Source organism: Nicotiana sylvestris, chromosome 3, assembly GCF_000393655.2.
Source record: "Nicotiana sylvestris chromosome 3, ASM39365v2, whole genome shotgun sequence".
Taxonomy (NCBI): domain Eukaryota; kingdom Viridiplantae; phylum Streptophyta; class Magnoliopsida; order Solanales; family Solanaceae; genus Nicotiana; species Nicotiana sylvestris.
This window is the reverse complement of record NC_091059.1, coordinates 151,637,479-151,655,994: the sequence shown is the minus strand read 5'-3', so window position 1 is coordinate 151,655,994 and position 18,516 is coordinate 151,637,479. Positions and strand designations below refer to the sequence as shown.

Below are 18,516 nucleotides of genomic sequence, written 5' to 3'. Positions count from 1 at the left end.
AAGCTCAGCAAATCACCATCGCTCAACTTCAAAGTAAGAATAGAACCCCTAACACCACCGAACCAGTAAACATGTAGCACGAACCAGTGCTAGAAAGACCCGAAGAAAGCGACTCGTGGACTGACCCCACAATCATGAAAATGCTTGAGGAATTGACTAAAAGAATCAAGTGTGGAGAAAAGAAGATAGAGGCTAACGATAAAAAGGTGGAGACTTACAACTCGAGGGTAGATCAGATCCCGGGCGCACCCCCGATTCTGAAGGGTGTGGATTCAAAGAAGTTCGTGTAGAAACCATTCCCATCAAGTGCCACTCCGAAGCCCATTCTGAAGAAATTCAGAATGCCCGATGTCCTGAAGTATAACGGGAACATGGACCCCAATGAGCACATCACCGCCTATACTTGTGCTGTAACAGGGAATGACTTAAAGGATGACGAGATTGAATTCATTCTACTGAAGAAATTTGGAGAAACACTGTCGAAGGGGGCCATGATATGGTATTACAACCTACCCCCGAACTTGATGGATTCGTTTGCTATGTTGGCAGACTCTTTTGTGAAGGTACATTGATCGAGGCCAACCCTGCACTACTATTGTGTAGCGAGAATGGGTCAAAGCAGCTTTTACCCGATTAAGGTCGGGATCGATTTCCATAGGGAGCTAAAAGTTTGAGTCGGGTGTCTATCTAAAGTGGAGTTGTGTATGTGTTCCAAATTGCACTTCTAAACATTTTTGGGTTTTGATTTACTTCTTATTATATAAACTACAATGCTCAATTAAACTAAATTAAGCTAAGGTTAAACTATTGCGAGTTGTTCAAATAGGTAAAAGGCACTAGGGTAGTGACTTTTGCCTAGGTGGTCAATTGACGGATACTTGAGTCTAAGGCATGATTGAGACATTTGGGGAGTATGATATAATCGTGGCACGATTCTACCTACTCTACACCTCTCGGTGGTTCGAGTAATTTTGCCCGAATTGACTTTCTCAAGACCAATTGGGTATGCAAATTTGCACAAGCAATCAAGGTTCAAGTCGGGTATTACTATCTCTAGATTTAACCCTTTAATTGGGGATAACAATCTCTTAAGTACACCCCAATTCCTTGTTGGACCAATTTTAGAGACTTAGACTCTCTTTCTCAAGAAGAGCCAAAGTCAACTAAACACAAACTAGTGTTTGCAACCATTAAATCAACAATTAAACATGAAATTAGTCCAAATATCAAATACCCATTGATAATCAAGCATCAAAACACAAGACCCATCAATTACCCACACTAGGGTTGAGCCACAACCCTAGCTTATGGGTCTAGATACTCATAATTAGAGAAGAAAACAAAGAAATAGATGAAGAAAAACTCATATTAATTAATTGCTAAATTAAACTTGAAGATTCAATGTTGAAGTGAAGCTAAAATTACTCAAAATAGCTAAAATATTCGAAGTCACTAGCGCAGCTAGTGTACAAAACTATATGATGACCTAAAAAAATGGGAAAAGAAGCTATTTATACTAAGTTAAACAATTTGGAGAAAAATACTCCTGCGGGGCTAGTGCGGATCGCACAAAATCACATGTGGCCGTACTAAGGCTCTTGACTTAAAAATCCAGCTCTCTGAACCCGGGCAATGCGGACCACACATAATCGAGTACGGCCGTGGTGACTTCTAGTGCGGTCCGCATGAAATGCAGCGCGGACCACATTGTGCTTCAAACTTGGAACTAGCACTTCTCTAAACTCTAACTTTGAGGACTGCACTAAATCGAGTGCGGCCGCGATGAACTTAATGCGGACCGCACAAAATCCCATGCGGCCGCAATGCCTGTTGACCTGGAAATGTACACTCTCTGAAAATCACTTGTGCGGACCGCACAGAATGGTGTGCGGCTGCACTGGCCTTATTTTTCCCGAGCTTTGTCTTGTCTTGGTACTTGTGCAAGTTTCACTCCTTTTTGAGCTGATTTTTGACATCTTGTCACCTTGTTGATCAAACCTGCAATCAAGCACAACTTGTGAGCCTTTAGGACTATTTGTACACATTTCTAATCAAAACTTAAGCAAGAAGGAGTATAAAATGTATCAAAATCCCTAGTTATAAACTCCCCCAAACTTAAGCTTTTGCTTGTCCTCAAGCAAACAAAATAAGGCCCACCCCTTAAGAGAACATCCAAGAAAATTCAGCTGTCTTAAAGTGACCTCATCTAGCATCAATTGGGACTAACAATTGCCCTCAATACAAATGAATCTTTAACTACATTTACTCTTTTAAACACCATGGATTAAGTGCGACACAAGAGCATCAAGAGTTGGCTCAACACATCAAAGAACTCTTTCTATTATTTTGGTTATTGTGGAACCCAAACTCACACATCCTCAGCTCTCCCTAAGCGAACCTCACCTTTAGAATAGTGGCACTCAGAACGAGGTAAATGAAAAATCACTCATCTCTCTCAAGAAAATAGTGGCTCTAAGTACCATATGCTTGTCCTTTATGTGGGTCACCACTAATGTAAGTTTCATTCAACTAGAGATCATATAGGGTTTTTGTGGAGAAATAGTAAAGGCTTTTGGTTCTAGGTAGGCAATGTTTGGTCTAAGTAGGTTCCATCTTCCCTTACGCACTTCTTTTGTTTCATTTTGGCACACATTCACTTGACTTTTTGAGTCTTTTCACTTCTTTCTAAGAGGTTAGAGAGATACACTGTCACTCTTTCTTATACATTTCAAATCTTTTCTCCTTTCTCAACTTTTCACACCTTTCATTCTTTGATTTTCTTGAATCACTTTTTATTCTTTTATACATTGAACATTCTTTTTGTCTTTTTCCTTTTCTTTCTTTTTCATTGTCTTTCCTTTTCTTCATGTTTGTACCTTTTTACCACTTTGTTGCAATCCTCATCTCTCCCCCCAAACTTATACTTTTGCCATATGCTAAAGGAAATATCGGGCACCAAGAGAGGGTATCTTTTAGAACGGGTTAAGGCTTGTATCATGGTTCTTGAAGGAAAAAGGTCTAAGGTTCAAAAGGGTTGACTAGGGATCTTATCATTGGTAGGTTATGGAAGTGTTCAAGCTATCATTTGGATTAAGGAAAGCCTATAATCATATCTCAAGTCAAAGTTCACTTAGGATTTCGCCTCGACAAACATTCAGGGGAAGTTCTAGACCAATGGCTCGGGACTTGGACTTGCAATGCAATTACTCACCACACAAGCTATGGGATCACTAAAGACACAGATTCGGGGGCCCACAACGAACTTAGATAAGATTTGAGCACACAATGGTCCCGAAAAACCACTTGATGATTATCTGTCAACACAAGAGTCTCAAGGTCACGACTTTCACCATCCTAAACACAACAATTTGTTTTTGACCATGAGATCAAAGGAAAATGTGCTAGGCCCAAGTGAAGCTTTTCTTGAGGCACCCTTACCACTAACTACTAAAAGCAAAAAAAGAAAAATGGTCTCAAACCCTTAAGAAGTTGTCACGCCATCCATCATTGGGAAGATCCACCCGGTTCATACAAACTCCACCTTTGGAAAGAACCGTGGCATTAAGAAAACCAAAGGCTTATTGCAAATGTTCAAAACAAGAAGCTACGAACATAAATAAGAAGTTGAGAAAGAAAAATTACGGAAGGTAAAATGAATATATACAAGAAGGGATTTAATCGAATATACAATAAAGGGGATGAATATGTACAATGTAACATAACTTTATATACATACCCAAAGTAAAATAAAAGTACGAGAAATTTAACGAAATATTAAAATTTTATACAAACCAAAGATGAAAAATAAAAAAACTGTCAAATATATACAATTATCCAACAAACCAATATAGGGCCTACCCCCTTAAATGAAAGCTGTCATTGTCCTCAATGCCAACTAAACCAAATAAGCACAAAAAATAAAAGGGAAAACGGATATAGAGACTCCCTATGGCCCGTCTGTCTGCATGTGGTCCTGAGTGGTCCCTGGGTCCTCAATATGCTCGGGAACCTCAGACTGGTCCCTATGACCTGCTGCTCTGCTGCTGGGACCTGGGCCTGGACCTGGATAGGCTCCTAGGCTGCATCATGTGCCTGATTGGAGGAGGTCTCCGGTGGGTCTGCCAACTGGATGATTGCATCATCTGCTCGGGGAATCATCGTCTTCCTCTTGGGAGGCCTCTGGGATTGCTCTGGCTAGGGGTGAGCTGTTGGCACAGGGCCCTGTAACAATAAATCCAAAGGCAGATGATCTGCCTTCAACCTATCAACCTCAACCCTCAACTCTTTTACGGACTCCTTGGAAGCCCGCGTTTTTCTCATCTTCTTGGCCTCCCTAGCAAGCTCTTTGAGAGCTTTTCCATGAGACTCTACAACATCCATAAGAACTTTCTGAGTGTCAAGGATTTTCTTCTGGTTGTCCAGAATATCCTTGAGGGCATCCTTAATAGACTGTGGGACCTGTGGAGGTGGAGGTGCCAAATGAGCTGCTACTGTAGTAGTAAGGACAGACAACTTAGAGGAAGCTGTCTGCATACAGTTGTTGATGCTGAGATGGGCCTGGCTCAAGTGGTATGCAGTCACTGGGTAGGCTAGGTTAGAGGGTATCTATGAAGCTGCTGAAGTGTATGGACCATGGGGCATGTCCGCTGAGGTGGATGAAGGCTGAGTAGGAGCTACTACCACTACTGGCTCTTCAGACTGGCCAGTTGCAGTAGTGGTTGTTCCCTTGTAGTTCTTGCTTTTAGGGTTGTCATCACCCTGCATGCTATACTATGAGAACGAAGCCTTTGCTTTCACTTTTATATCAAATGGCCGTTTTTCTACCTTTAGGTCCGTGAAGTACATGGTTAAGAAGCTGGGGAAAGGATAGTTTTTGTCACCTTCACTGCCTACCAGTGTAATCACCTGAGACATCACCTTCCCAATGTTAATCGGGTACCCCGCCATGATTGATGCTACCAATAATGCCCGATGAAGAGGGAGTGAGTTGTCATGAGTAGTGGGATCCAATCTGTTGCACATGAATGTTTCCCACCCCTTGGCCTCAAAATTCAAACTTCTTCTCAAAATTTTCACTCCCATATTCAACCAATCGGGGGTGGTACCTGGGATTGCCAGATACTGTGCCAACCAAGGACGGACCTCCTCACCTAATTCCATCTTCGGCAAACACATCAACTCATCCTCCTCATCAAATCCCAAGTAGTCATTTAGGTTTTCCCATCGAACACCACTTTCAAATTGCGCACCTTGGTCACTTTGGTGCCTTTCTTGATGTAAGCAACATTGGAGTAAAATTCCTTGACCACATACTCGTTTACATCCTCACAGCTGTTTAAATAATATTCCCAGCCCACTCTCTCTCTCAATTGCTTTCTCACATTGGGGTTATGAGGAAAGAGGTCTCTATCAACAAAACACCTTTTTGGGATCAATTTCCTCACAGGTCACCATTCTCTGAATTTATGGTAGGTCAACTCACTCACAAACCGGTCTTGTCACACCTCCGGTTTTCTAGTTCTAGCAATTCCTCCCACTTGAGGTTCACCCCCTTCTCCTACTACCTCTTCTTCTCCTACTGCACCCTCTCCAAATAATGAAGCTGTGGGAGAGGTGGAGTATTCATTCCCACTGCCTTCAAGTGAGCCCTCAGATGACCCATAAGATACATTTACTGATGCTTGGGCAGCGGGGAAGGTGGATGAGTGTCTCTTAGTCTGTTTCTCTCCGTCCAGTCAGGGATGCACTCTGGGATTGAGTCTGAAGATATATCCCAGGAGGGCTCGTATTCACTCCCAGACTAGTCAATGGCCCTATCAGCAGCTTTAATGAGCTTCCTCATGTTTTTAATATTTTTCCGGGATTGAGGAGTTAGTCTTATCATTTTCTGTTTCCCTCCCCGGGAGGATTCTCCTCTGCCTATTTGTTTAGAGCCTTTGCCTCTTTGTTTCACCATTGTCTGCAAACAACATCCATTAAGTTTGTTAGTATTAGTAGAGGTGATTAAGATTAGAGTTGCAGAAAAGAAAAGGTTGCAGATAGTTGTAGATATTACACAATGCGGACCGCACAAAATATAGTGTGTCCACACAGAGTTCAGTGCGGACCGCACAAAATGCCAATGCGGTCCGCATAGAGGTGAGGTTCAGACTACACACTCTCTAAACATTTGCTATGCAGACCGCACAAAATGGTAATGCGGCCCACATTCAGGCACCGCAGACCGCACAAAATGCAATGCATCCACGGTTCTCGAAGATCAAGTTTCAGGACTTTCAGCAATGCGGTCCATAGAAAATGTCATTGCGGACTGCACAAAGGCACCACGGACCACACAAAGGCACCGCGGTCCGCACTGAGTACCCACAAGCATCACTAACTTAGGGTTCAATGTATTTTGATTTTAAGTCCAATTTTACACCTAAGAAAGGTCCCTTAGTGTTTGCCCAGTGTTATTAACTACCTAATTCTAACTTTAACAAGGAATTAACTGCTCTAAACTACTGAATTGAAAGAAATACAGGAATAACAGAAGAAAAACAAAAAAAAACAAAAATTAAAAGAAAATAACAAAATTAAAACAACTAAAAAGAAGTTAAGTTACCAGATGTGAGAGTTACTGATGATTAATGATTCCTAGCAGTTAGTTACGAACAATAGGGATGATGAACAATGTTTTTAGGGGTTCTGATAGCAAAAGGATCGAAAAGTGTAAAAGGAGGGCCTCATGCCCTATTTAAAGAAAAGGACCTGGGGCCCAGCTTACCAACCCAATACGGACCGCACAAAATGGAAATATGGTTTGCACTGCTCAAAGTCATGAGGTTCAGGCAAGGCAGCCATTGCGGCCGCAGTGGACCACCGTGGACCACACAAAATGCAATGCGGCCGCGGTGGTAAACTTCAGAGAGCTATTAATTTCATCCATTATCAGTGCGGTTCGCACTAATTTTGTGTTCCCCACACTGAGTTCTTTGCAGCCGCACACAATGTAGTGCGGTCCGCATTGAAAACTTCAAAGACTTGACACATTTTTTTCCACTTTGTCCTGCACTACATCAACACAATCTTGTAGCATCTCACAACCAGTCAGTCCAAAAATAAATCCTATACTGCAATGAAAATCAAAGAAAAACAAGAAGAAAAACACATGGGTTGCCTCCCAAGAAGCGCCTGATTTAACGTCGCGGCACGACGCAGGTTACATCACATCATTTGAGATGAAAAAGTTCCACCACGTGGCTGTCATCAATCTTTCCCAAGTAGTGATTGACCCTATGCCCTTTCACTCTGAAAACTTCCCAATTTTTGTTCTTTAAATCAAGTGCACCAAACAGGGTCACACATACCACTTCAAAAGGTCCACTCCATTTTGACTTAAGCTTTCCCGGAAACAGACGTAACCGAGAGTTGAACAAGAGAACCAAATCACCAACTTTGAACTACTTGCTACGAGCATATTTATCATGCAGATACTTCATCTTGTCCTTGTACAAGGACGAACTGGCGTAGGCATGGAATCGGAATTCATCAAGTTCATTAAGCTGCTCCATACGAAGATTTGCTGCAACATCCCATTCAAGATTTAGCTTCCTCAAAGCCCACATGGCCTTGTGATCTAACTCGACCGGTAGATGGCAAGATTTCCCAAACACCAACTGATATAGAGACATACCAATTGGAGTCTTGTAATCAGTCCTATAAGCCCATAGAGCGTCATCCAACTTCTTTGACCAATCGGTCCTATTTGCATTGCCCGTCTTTGATAATATTCTTTTGATTTCCCTGTTGGAGACTTCAACTTGACCACTTGCTTGAGGATGATAGGGAGTAGAAACTTTGTGATTGACACCATACTTTGCAAGCAAAGTGTCAAAAGCTCTATTGCAAAAATGAGACCCCCCATCACTTATGATTGCATGAGGAGTACCAAACCTTGTAAAAATGCTCTTCTTGAGAAATGCAACAACACTCCAGGCCTAATTGTTGGGCAAAGCCACGGCTTCAACCCACTTTGAAACATAGTCCACCGCCACAAGATTGTATGTATTCCTACACGAGATAACAAACGGGCCCATAAAATCAATTCCCCATACATCAAAAATATCAACCTCAAGAATGGTATTGAGAGGCATCTCATCTTTCTTCGAAATTCCACCTGCTCTTTGACATTCGTCACACCTCTTCACAAGTTCACTTGCATCTTTGTACAAAGTTGGCCAATAAAACCCACAACTAAGAACTTTGGAAGCCATCCTCGCCCCGCCATGATGGCCACCATAGGGAGAGGAATGACAAGCCTCCAAGATACTCAATTGCTCTTCCTTCGAGACACACCTTCGGATCACACCATCCGTGCAAATCTTGAACAAGTATGGCTCATCCCAATAGAAATCCAAACTATCCTACTTGAGCTTCTTCCTTTGGTTATAAGAGAACTTACACGGTATTATACCAGTCACAAGGAAATTAGCAACATCCGCAAACCATGGCATACCATTCATCGACATCGAAATGAGTTATTCGTCAGGAAATGAATTATTGATCTCTATACCAACACGAGGTCTCCCCTCCTCCTCCAAGTGGGACAAGTGGTCCGCCACTTGGTTCTCACTACCCGTCCAGTCCACAATCTCCAAATCAAACTCTTGAAGTAACAAGACCCACCGCATCAGTCTAGATTTGGAATCCTTTTTCGTCATCAAGTACCGGAGTGTGGCATGGTCGGTATGGATTATGACCTTGGCACCCATGAGATATGGCCAAAATTTCTCCATTGCGAACACAATAGCCAAGAGTTCTTTCTCGGTCACCGTATAGTTCACTTGAGCATCATTCATTGTGTTCGCAATGGAGAAAATGTTGTTCATTCATTGTTTTGCTCGCATAGTACACCAAATGAAAAATGTTGTTCACTCTTTGACCCAAAACCGCCCCAACCGCAACATCGCTTACATCACACATGAGCTCAAAGGGCAAGCTCCAATTAGGTTTAGTAATGATAGGAGTGGTGGTCAACTTATTCTTGAGAAGTTCAAAGGCTTGCATACATTTTTCGTCAAACACAAACTTAGCATTTTTTTCCAACAACTTGCACAAGGGATTCACTACCTTTGAAAAGTTTTTGATAAATCTCCGATAGAACCCCGCATGCCCAAGAAAACTTCAAACTCCCTTAACAGATGTAGGGGGAGAGAGACTTGAAATCACATCAATTTTTGCTTTGTCTACCTCAATACCATACTTTGAAATTTTATGCCCAAGAAATATGCCCTCTTCCACCGTAAAGTGGCATTTCTCTCAATTGAGAACAAGATTAGTTTCTCCACAACGGGAAAAAACTCTATCAAGATTCTTCAAGCATTCATCAAATGAGTCTCCCATAACACTAAAGTCGTCCATGAACACCTCCAAAATGTCTTCCACCATATCAGTGAAAATGGACATCATACACCACTGAAATGTAGCCGGTGCATTACACAATCCAAAATGTATCTTAGAGAAAGCAAAGGTGCCATATGGACAAGTGAATATGGTCTTCTCCTGATCTTCCGGAGCAATCAAGATTTGGTTGTACCCAGAATACCCATCCAAGAAATAGTAGAAGGCACGCCCAGCAAGTCGGTCTAACATCTGATCAAGAAAAGGCAAAGGAAAGTGATCCTTGTGGGTAACTTTATTCAACTTGCGGCAATCCATGCATACCCTCCAACCAGTGACGGTTCTGGTAGGAATCAACTTATTTTGTGAATATATAACCATGGTCATGCCACCCTTCTTCGGTACACATTGCACCGGTGAAGTGCAAGAGTTATCAGAGATGGGATACACAACCCTGACATCCAACCACTTGATCCCCTCCTTTTTCACAACTTCTTGCATTTCCTCGTTCAACCTCCTTTGATGTTAGGGCTTTGCATCATCTTCCAAAATAATCTTGTGCATACAAAATGCGGGGCTTATCCCCCGAATATCAGCTAAAGTCCATCCAATTGCCTTTTTTACTTTTGAAGCACCGCCAATGTGGCATCAACATGAATGTTAGTAAGACAAGAGGAAAGAATAATTGGCAAAGTAGAATTTGAGCCTAAGGACTCATACCTGAGGTGTGGAGGTAGCGGTTTCAACTCCAACATCGGAGGCTCCTCAATTGAAGGTTTTGTTGGTGGAGTCTTCCTATTTTCAAGGTCCAAAGATAATTGCCTAGGATTATAAGAGTAAGATCCCATTCTATGTAAAGCGTCACACACTCCACTCGGCCCTCATCACCATTGACTTCAAGATTCAATAATACGGCCTCCAAAGGGTCCTCCACAATGATCATTGCACTAGTGTCATCAACTATCACTGCTGTGACAAGGTCCATAAAAGATCACTTTTTCATCACCCACCCGGAAGGTGAGTTCCCCTACTTCTACATCAACTAAGGCCATCCCCTTAACAAGGAAAGGTCTCCCCAAAATGATAGGAACTTCATAATCCACCTCAAAATCCAAGATCACAAAGTCAGTTGCCAAGATAAATTTGTCCACCTGGACAAGCACATAATCAATAATACCCAATGGTCTCTTCATCGTTCTATCTGCCATTTGTAATCTCATGGAAGTCGGCATCGGCTGCCCAATACCCAAAGTCTTGAAAACGAAATAGGGCATCAAATAGATACTAGCCCCTAAATCATATAGAGTTTTAGCAAAATCCGCACTCCCAATGGTGCAAGCAATGGTGAAAGCACTGGGATCTTCAAGCTTTGGGGCCATTGAATGCACTATTGCACTAACTTAGTGAGTCATCTTTATAGTTTCACAATCCATAGACCGCTTATTTGTTACCAAGTCCTTCATGAATTTAGCATAGCCTGACATTTGTTCAAGAGCCTCCACCAAATGTATATTAATGGATAAGCTCTTCATCATGTCAATGAACTTTTCTAATTGATTCTCATTTTTCTACTTAGCGAGCCTTTGAGGATAAGGCGAAGGTGGCCTTGGCAAAGGTACCTTGGCTTTAGGCACCACCGACTCTGACATGTCTATTATGTGTTCCCTAGACGGGTTCACATCATTTTGAGTTTCAATCTCAGCATCTTGAATATCAATCCTTACTTCTTCATTCACGTTCTCATCAATCACATTGTCAACCACCAAAGGAACTTCATCTTCTTGCAACTCAACATTATCACTCAAAACTTGCTTTTATTTGGAGGCATTCACATCACCGCCTCGTCCACTCCTTGTAGTTACCGCCATAATATGATTGTTCCCACCCTTTAGGTTCACTACCGTATCACTTGGTAGAGCACCCTTAGGGGGTGTAATCAAGGACTGAGAGATTTGGCCTAACTGAACCTCCAAATTTCTGATTGAGGTATTGTGGGAAGCCAACTGCGCATCAGAATCCGCATTCTTCTTCATCATTTGTTCGAACATCAGTTCAATTCTACCCATATCATTGCTAAAAGAACTAGGACCTTGAGATGGAAATGGGGGTGGATTGTTCGGTTGTTGGTACATTTGGGGCCTTTGAAATCCTTGCCCCAGGTTTCCTTGGTTGTCATTGTTCCATCCACCTTGATTGTTATTACCACCCTAATTGTTATTATTACCATTCCAATTTCCTTGTTTGTTTTTATTCTTTCTCTGATTTCCCTAGTTGTTGTTTTGGTTGTTGTTCCCCCAATTACCATTGCCTTGTTGTTGATTGCCCCAATTGCCTTGGGGTCTCCATTGTTGTTGGTTGGAAGAATTTCCCCTTTGGCCTTGATAATTATTCATGTATTGCACCTCTTCACTTTGTTCATCATAACCATCATTTTAAAATCCACCACAATCATTGTCAAACTGCTCCGAATTCCCTTGATTTTGTTGCCCTCTTTGTCTTCTTTTGTTGACAAGCATGTTGATACCCTCCATGATATTCACTTGGCGAGGAGTTTGAACTTGTTGCAACTGTGCCTTTGCAAGTTTGTTCATCGCAGTTGTCAACTCAGCTATAGCCTGCCCATGATCATATAACTCCTTGTGCAAATGAGTAACCGTAGGGTCACCCTGGGGAACATTGGCTTTACTTTTCCACGTAGAAGAAGTGTCAGCCATCTCGTCAAGAATATCACATGCCTCATCATACGATATCTTCATAAAGTTGCCCCCAACACGTTGGTTCACTATGTATTGGTTTGTTGTATTAATACCCCGGTAGAAGGTTTGTTAGATCATCGCCTCAGTCATATCATTGTTGGGGCATTCTTTCACCATTGTTCAATAACTCTCCCAAATCTCATGCAAAGGTACCGTGGGCTCTTGCTTGAAGGCCAATATCTCATCTCTCAATGAAGCCATATGCCCTGGTGAGAAAATTTTTGCAATGAACTTGTCCACCAACTCATCCCAAGCAGTGATGTAATGGTTGGGAAGTCGCTCGAGCCAATCCAATGCCTTCCCTCTAAGTGAGAATGGGAAGAGTCTCAACCTAAGAGCATCTTCGGACACATTAGTTTGCTTGCTCCCCCAACATGTATCCACGAACCCCTTGAGATGTTTGTAAGCATTTTGATTTGCAGCGCCCGTGAAATACCCATGCTACTCTAGTAAGGTCAACATCACATTGGTTATTTGAAAATTGCCCATCCGGATTCGGGGTGGGACAATAGCATTTGATTGCCTTGGTTCGGAAGCACTCTAGGAGCCACCCTTGGAGGTGGCTGAGGAGGGTCTGGAATATTGTCATTAACATTACCATTGGCCTGGCGGCCTCTACGTTCTCCTTGAGGTACAAGAGGCACCTCATCATCTCCGACATCATCTACCTCATCCCCTGCAATCACATTTCCAAGAGGGTCATTGACGTTGTTAGCTGCCATTTGGTACCTGAAGTTGTGACACACACGAATTAGTAACAAAGAAGGAAAGAAGAACAATACACAAAACTATTTAGATAGATAGCCAAAACCATTAGCTGCCAGGCAATGGCGCCAAAAAGCTGATCGAGGCCAACCCTGCACTACTATTGAGTAGCGAGAGAGGGTCGAAGCAGCTTTTACCCGATTAAGGTCGGGATCGATTTCCACGGGGAGCTAGAAGTTGGAGTCGGGTGTCTATCTAAAGTGGAGTTGTGTATGTGTTCCAAATTGCACTTCTAAATATTTTTGGGTTTTGATTTACTTCTAATTATATAAACTACAATGCTTAATTAAACTAAAGTAAGCAAAGGTTAAACTATTGCGAGTTGTTCAAATGGGTAAAAGACACTAGGGTAGCGACTTTCGCCTAGGTGGTCAATTGACGGATACTTGAGTCTAAGACATAATTGACACATTTGGGGAGTATGATATAACCATTGCACGATTCTACCCACTCTACAACTCTCGGTGGTTTGAGTGATTTTGCCCGAATTGACTTTCTTAAGACCAATTGAGTATGCAAATTTGCACAAGCAATCAAGGTTCAAGTCGGGTATTACTATCTCTAGATTTAACCCTTTAATTGGGGCTATCAATCTCTTGAGTACGCCTCAATTCCTTGTTGGACCAATTTCAGAGACTTAGACTCTCTTTCTCAAGAAGAGCCAAAGTCAACTAAACACAAACTAGTGTTTGCAACCACTAATTCAGCAATTAAACATGAAATTAGTCCAAATATCAAACACTCATAGACAATCAAGCATCAAAACACAAGACCCATCAATTACCCATACTAGGGTTGAGCCACAACCCTAGTTTATGGGTCTAGAGACTCATATTTAGAGAAGAAAACAAAGAAATAGATGAAGAAAAACTCATATTAATTAATTGCTAAATTAAACTTGAAGATTAAATGTTGAAGTGAAGCTAAAATTACTCAAAATAGCTAAAATATTCGAAGTCACGAGCGCAGCCAGTGTACAAAACTATCCGATGACCTAAAAAATGGGAAAAGAAGCTATTTATACTAAGCTGAAAAATCTGGACAAAAATACCCATGCGGGGCTAGTGCGGACCGCACAAAATCACGTGCGGCTGCACTAAGGCTCTTGACTTTAAAAACTAGCTCTCTGAACTCGGGCAATGCGGACCGCACAAAATCGAGTGCTGCCTCGGTGGCTTCTAGTGCAGTCCGCATGAAATGGAGTGCGGACCACATTGTGCTTCAAACTTGGAACTGGCACTTCTCTGAACTCTAGCTTTGCGGACCGCACTAAATCGAGTGCGACCACGATGAACTCAATGCGGACCACAAAAAACCCTATGCGGCCGCAATGCCTGTTGGCCTGGAAATGCATACTCTCTGAACATCACTTGTGCGGACTGCACAGAATGGTGTGTGACTGCACTGGCCTTGTTTTGCCTGAGCTTTGTCTTGTCTTGGTACTTGTGCAAGTTTCACTCCTTTTTGAGCTGATCTTTAATATTTTGTCACCGTGTTGATCAAACCTGCAATCAAGCACAACTTGTGAGCCTTTGGGACTATTTTGTACACATTTCTAATCAAAACTTAAGCAAGAAGGAGTATAAAATGTATCAAAATCCTTAGTTATCACACATACCGGTGCTATCAAGTTTAATATAAGGAAGTACGGTATCTTCAAGATCAAACAAAGGGAGAACGAGGTGCTGAGGGAATTTGTATCTCGCTTCCAGATGGAGTGAATGGAATTACTACCAATCTCCGATGACTGGGCAGTGCATGCCTTCACTCAGGGATTGAACGAGCGAAGCTCGATAGCTTCGAAGTAGCTAAAGCAGAACTTGGTTGAGTATCGTGTTGTGACCTAGGCAGATGTGCATAACAGATATCAATAAAAGATCAGGGTCGATGATGACCAATTGAGAGCCCCCTCTGTCTCAGTATATCCAAGCAGACTCCTAGCAAAGGAACCAAGGGAGTCAAAATCAGGCAAAGAAAGGTATCAGCCCTACTTCAGAGACTAGAGAGACACTTCGAGGCAAAATATACCTCAAAATGATCGAAAAGTAGATCAAGACCAAAACTCCCAGGGACTTATGAGCAAAACCGGGTTTGACAGGCATTCAAAGCCAATGGAGGCACCCCGATTGTTGAAATACAACTTCAACATCGATGTCTCATACATCGTATCAGCCATGGGTAGAATTAGGGATACCAGTTGGCCAAAGCCCGCATAGTTAGATCCTTCCCGAAGGAACCCCAACTTGACGTGCGAATACCATAGCATTCACGGTCATAGGACCGAGGATTGTAGACAGCTCCAAAAAGAGGTGGCCCGATTGATCAACAAAGGGCACCTTCGAGAATTCCTCAGCGATCGAGCCAAGAACCACTTTCAAGAAAGAGAGGCGAATGGAAAGAATGGACCAGAAAAACTTCAGCACGTCATTCATATGATCGTTGGAGGAACCGAAATCCCACAGGGACCCATGTTCAAACAAACCAAAATGTCCATCGCAACGGAAAGGCAAACTCGAAGCTATATACCCGAGGACGCCCTTACATTTAGAGAAGAAGACATCGGGACCTTGTCCAAACCACATAATGATATACTGGTAATTTCTTTTGTTTTGAATAACATTTAAATTAAACGTGTGCTCGTGGATCCAGGTAGCTCGGCCAATATAATCAGGTCGAAAGTGGTGGAGCAGCTTGGACTACTCGATCAAATCATACCCACCTCTCGAGTACTCAATAGATTCAACATGGCAAGTGAGACAACGAAGGGAGAAATCATCCTCCCAGTCAACGTGTTCGGTATAGTTCAAGACACCAAATTTCATGTCATCGAATGTGACATGAGGTACAATGCCTTACTTGGGAGGATGTGAATACACAACATAAGGCCGGTACCACCAACTCTTTATCAGATTATGAAGTTTCCAACAAAGAATGGTATAAAAATGGTGTACAGAGAATAATATGCAGAAAAGGAGATGTTCACAGTAAGCGACATGGCACCAACTTCGACTCTCCCTTTCCAAGATGAGTCAGGAAATGAGCTGACCCTTGAGAAACAAGTGGTATGTGAGCATTCGAACAAGGATGATGAAGAAGCCTTCCTCACTCCTCAGACCTTCACTGCCCCTAAGAAGTCGGACGCAACCAAATCAACGGTCGAAGAACTCGAACAGGCCGTCTTGACCGAGCATCTTCCAGATTGAAAGGTATACCTAGGAACAGGATTAACCCCCGAACTCAGGAAAAAACTCATCCACTATCTTATTAAGAACATTGATTGCTTTGCTTGGTCCTATTTATACATGACAGGGATCCCACCGGAAATAACCACATATCGACTAAGTGTCAATCCCAGGTTCAAACCAGTGAAGCAAAAAATAGGCCTTAGTCTGAGGTAAAAATGCATTCATCAAAGACAAGGTTAGAAGTGGACTCGGCCTATCCGTTTGCACATGGGTAATTGGGAATTGATAGGATCCATGTGCCTATTTACCCATGTGCAAACGGATAGGCCGAGTCCACTTCTAACCTCTATTTTCACAAAGGTAAAAATGCATTCATCAAGTTTTGAAAAAGAGGTTAGAAAATGCGAAGGGAAAATAGAGAGAGGTACTGCACGAAGTACTATGGACATACCGAACCACTTCGAAGTAAAGCACAGGAGAGACACCATTATCTTTGGTATATGGGTCTGAAGCTTTGATGCCGATCGAAATCGGAGAGCCAAGCGCTAGATTCTCACATGCCACTAAGGACTCAAACAGCGAATCCATGACTAAAGCCCACGAGCTATGAGATGAAAAGTGAGAGGCTGCACTAGTCCGAATGGCCGCCCAAAAATAGAGGATCGAGAGATATTGTAACAGGAGAAATAACTCCGATATTTCGGGGTCGGGGACTTAGTCCTAAGGAAAGTCACCCTCAACACTCAAAACCCAAATGAAAGGAATCTAGGCCCGAGATGGGAAGGACCGTACCGCATCCTCGGAGTATTAGGCAAAGGGTCCTACAAACTTGGCACCATGGAAGGCGAGCAGCTTCCACGCAACTGAAACATATCGATGCTCAAACGCTATTATTGCTAAGGTATAACCTTCCCCCTTTTTCACTTTATGTCTCATACTAATTTCTTACAGGTGTTCGATAGGAGACACCGAAGTGACCTTCGACTCAAATACCTTAGGTTTTAATGCATGCGTTGCACTCTTTTTCCCTTCGATCGGGTTTTTTCCCAAATAGGTTTTACCAGCAAGGTTTTTTAACGAGATAACATCTATATGCTACCTAAGGATAACTCATCAATTACTCAAGACTTCTCTTCAATCAACCTCAAATACTGAGGGGCAACACCCTGGGAGGTCACCTCTTCAAAGAAATCAAAATATGCCTAGGAGGACCTCGATAGGAGAATGTTGTATTAGGCCAAACGGTCAAATGAGCCGTGTCCATGTAGAATAATCGAGCCTCCAAAAGCAAAAAACATGTATGCATATATCAAGTAATCGAGGAAGCCTCTTTGCTTATCAAAACGCTTTGTGCCTCCAAGAAGTCCACTACTTTCTCATAAGGCGGCTCAAAGGCCAAAAACTTTTGAACACTCGGGGACTTCCATTGACAGTCAGCTCATCGAGCCATTGAAAACTCGAATTCGTAAGACCTCAATCAGGCAACTTTGAGCTCGTAAGCCCTCAATGAGGCAACATCGAATCCTTACGACCTCAACGATGCATGCCCGAACTTATAAGACCTCAATGAGGCAATACAGATCTTATAGGACCTCAACGAGGAATACTCAAATTTATAAGACCTTAAAAAGGCATAACCCCAATATGAAGGCCAAGGCTATATATTCGAACTTGTAAGACCCCTAAAAAGGCATACCCTCAATATATATGCCAAGGTCACCGCTAAACATAAAGACTACGGTCGAACTAAAAGGCTACAGCTAAATTAACGCATCTCGGATACGTCGGACTGCCACCATAAAACTAAAGGCTTCAAATACTTCAAAAATACTTCGAAAAGAACCGATTAATAAGGCTACCCTCGGCATAAGTTGATAACTAGGGACTCTAGTCTATTTTATGCTCCTTTTTGCTTGAGTTTTGATTGAAAGTGTGTACAAGTATTCCCAAAAAGCTAACTTATTGTGCTTGTTTGCAGTATTTGGTCAAAAAGAGACAAGAAAGTCAAAATCAGCTCAAAAAAAGAGTGAAACCTGCAAAAGTCAAAAGCTAAGTCAACTGAGAGCTGCAATGAAAAATCAACCGATGACGCGGTGGCCTTACCGCTAAGGCGGTCCTTTTATCGCGATCTGCGATGGCAAGGTTTAGAGAGTTGTCATTTTTGGGATTTCAAGTCACCGCTGACCGCAGTGATTTTATGCGGCAGCGGTGCCTCTACCGCGACAGCGGTCGTTTTATCATGGTCAGCGGAGGCAAGGTTCATAGAGTATGCAGTTGAGCTGAATGTTGAAGACCGCGGTCTGTGCTTGATTTTATGCGGCCGCGGTAGGCTCACCACTGCAGTGGTCCATTTTTTGCTGTCAACGGTACCTCAGTTAAGGGTATTTTTGTTCGAAAAATTTAGCTGTGTATAAATACTTCTTTTTCAG

The 18,516-nt window shown here is 42.5% G+C and overlaps 1 protein-coding gene across 1 annotated transcript; it reads right to left on the bottom strand.

The window, feature by feature from the left end:
- Positions 1 to 10,337: 10,337 nt before the first annotated feature.
- LOC138888181 (uncharacterized) lies at positions 10,338 to 10,760 on the bottom strand. The gene has a single exon (XM_070169998.1). It carries the CDS (start codon positions 10,758 to 10,760, stop codon positions 10,338 to 10,340), a length of 423 nt encoding a protein of 140 aa, XP_070026099.1.
- Between the last annotated feature and the right edge of the window lie 7,756 nt (positions 10,761 to 18,516).

What these genes read in the sequence shown, in the direction of transcription:
- LOC138888181 (XM_070169998.1), bottom strand. Translation starts at nt 10,760, where the DNA reads ATGGCCCCAAAGCTTGAAGATCCCAGTGCTTTCACCATTGCTTGCACC.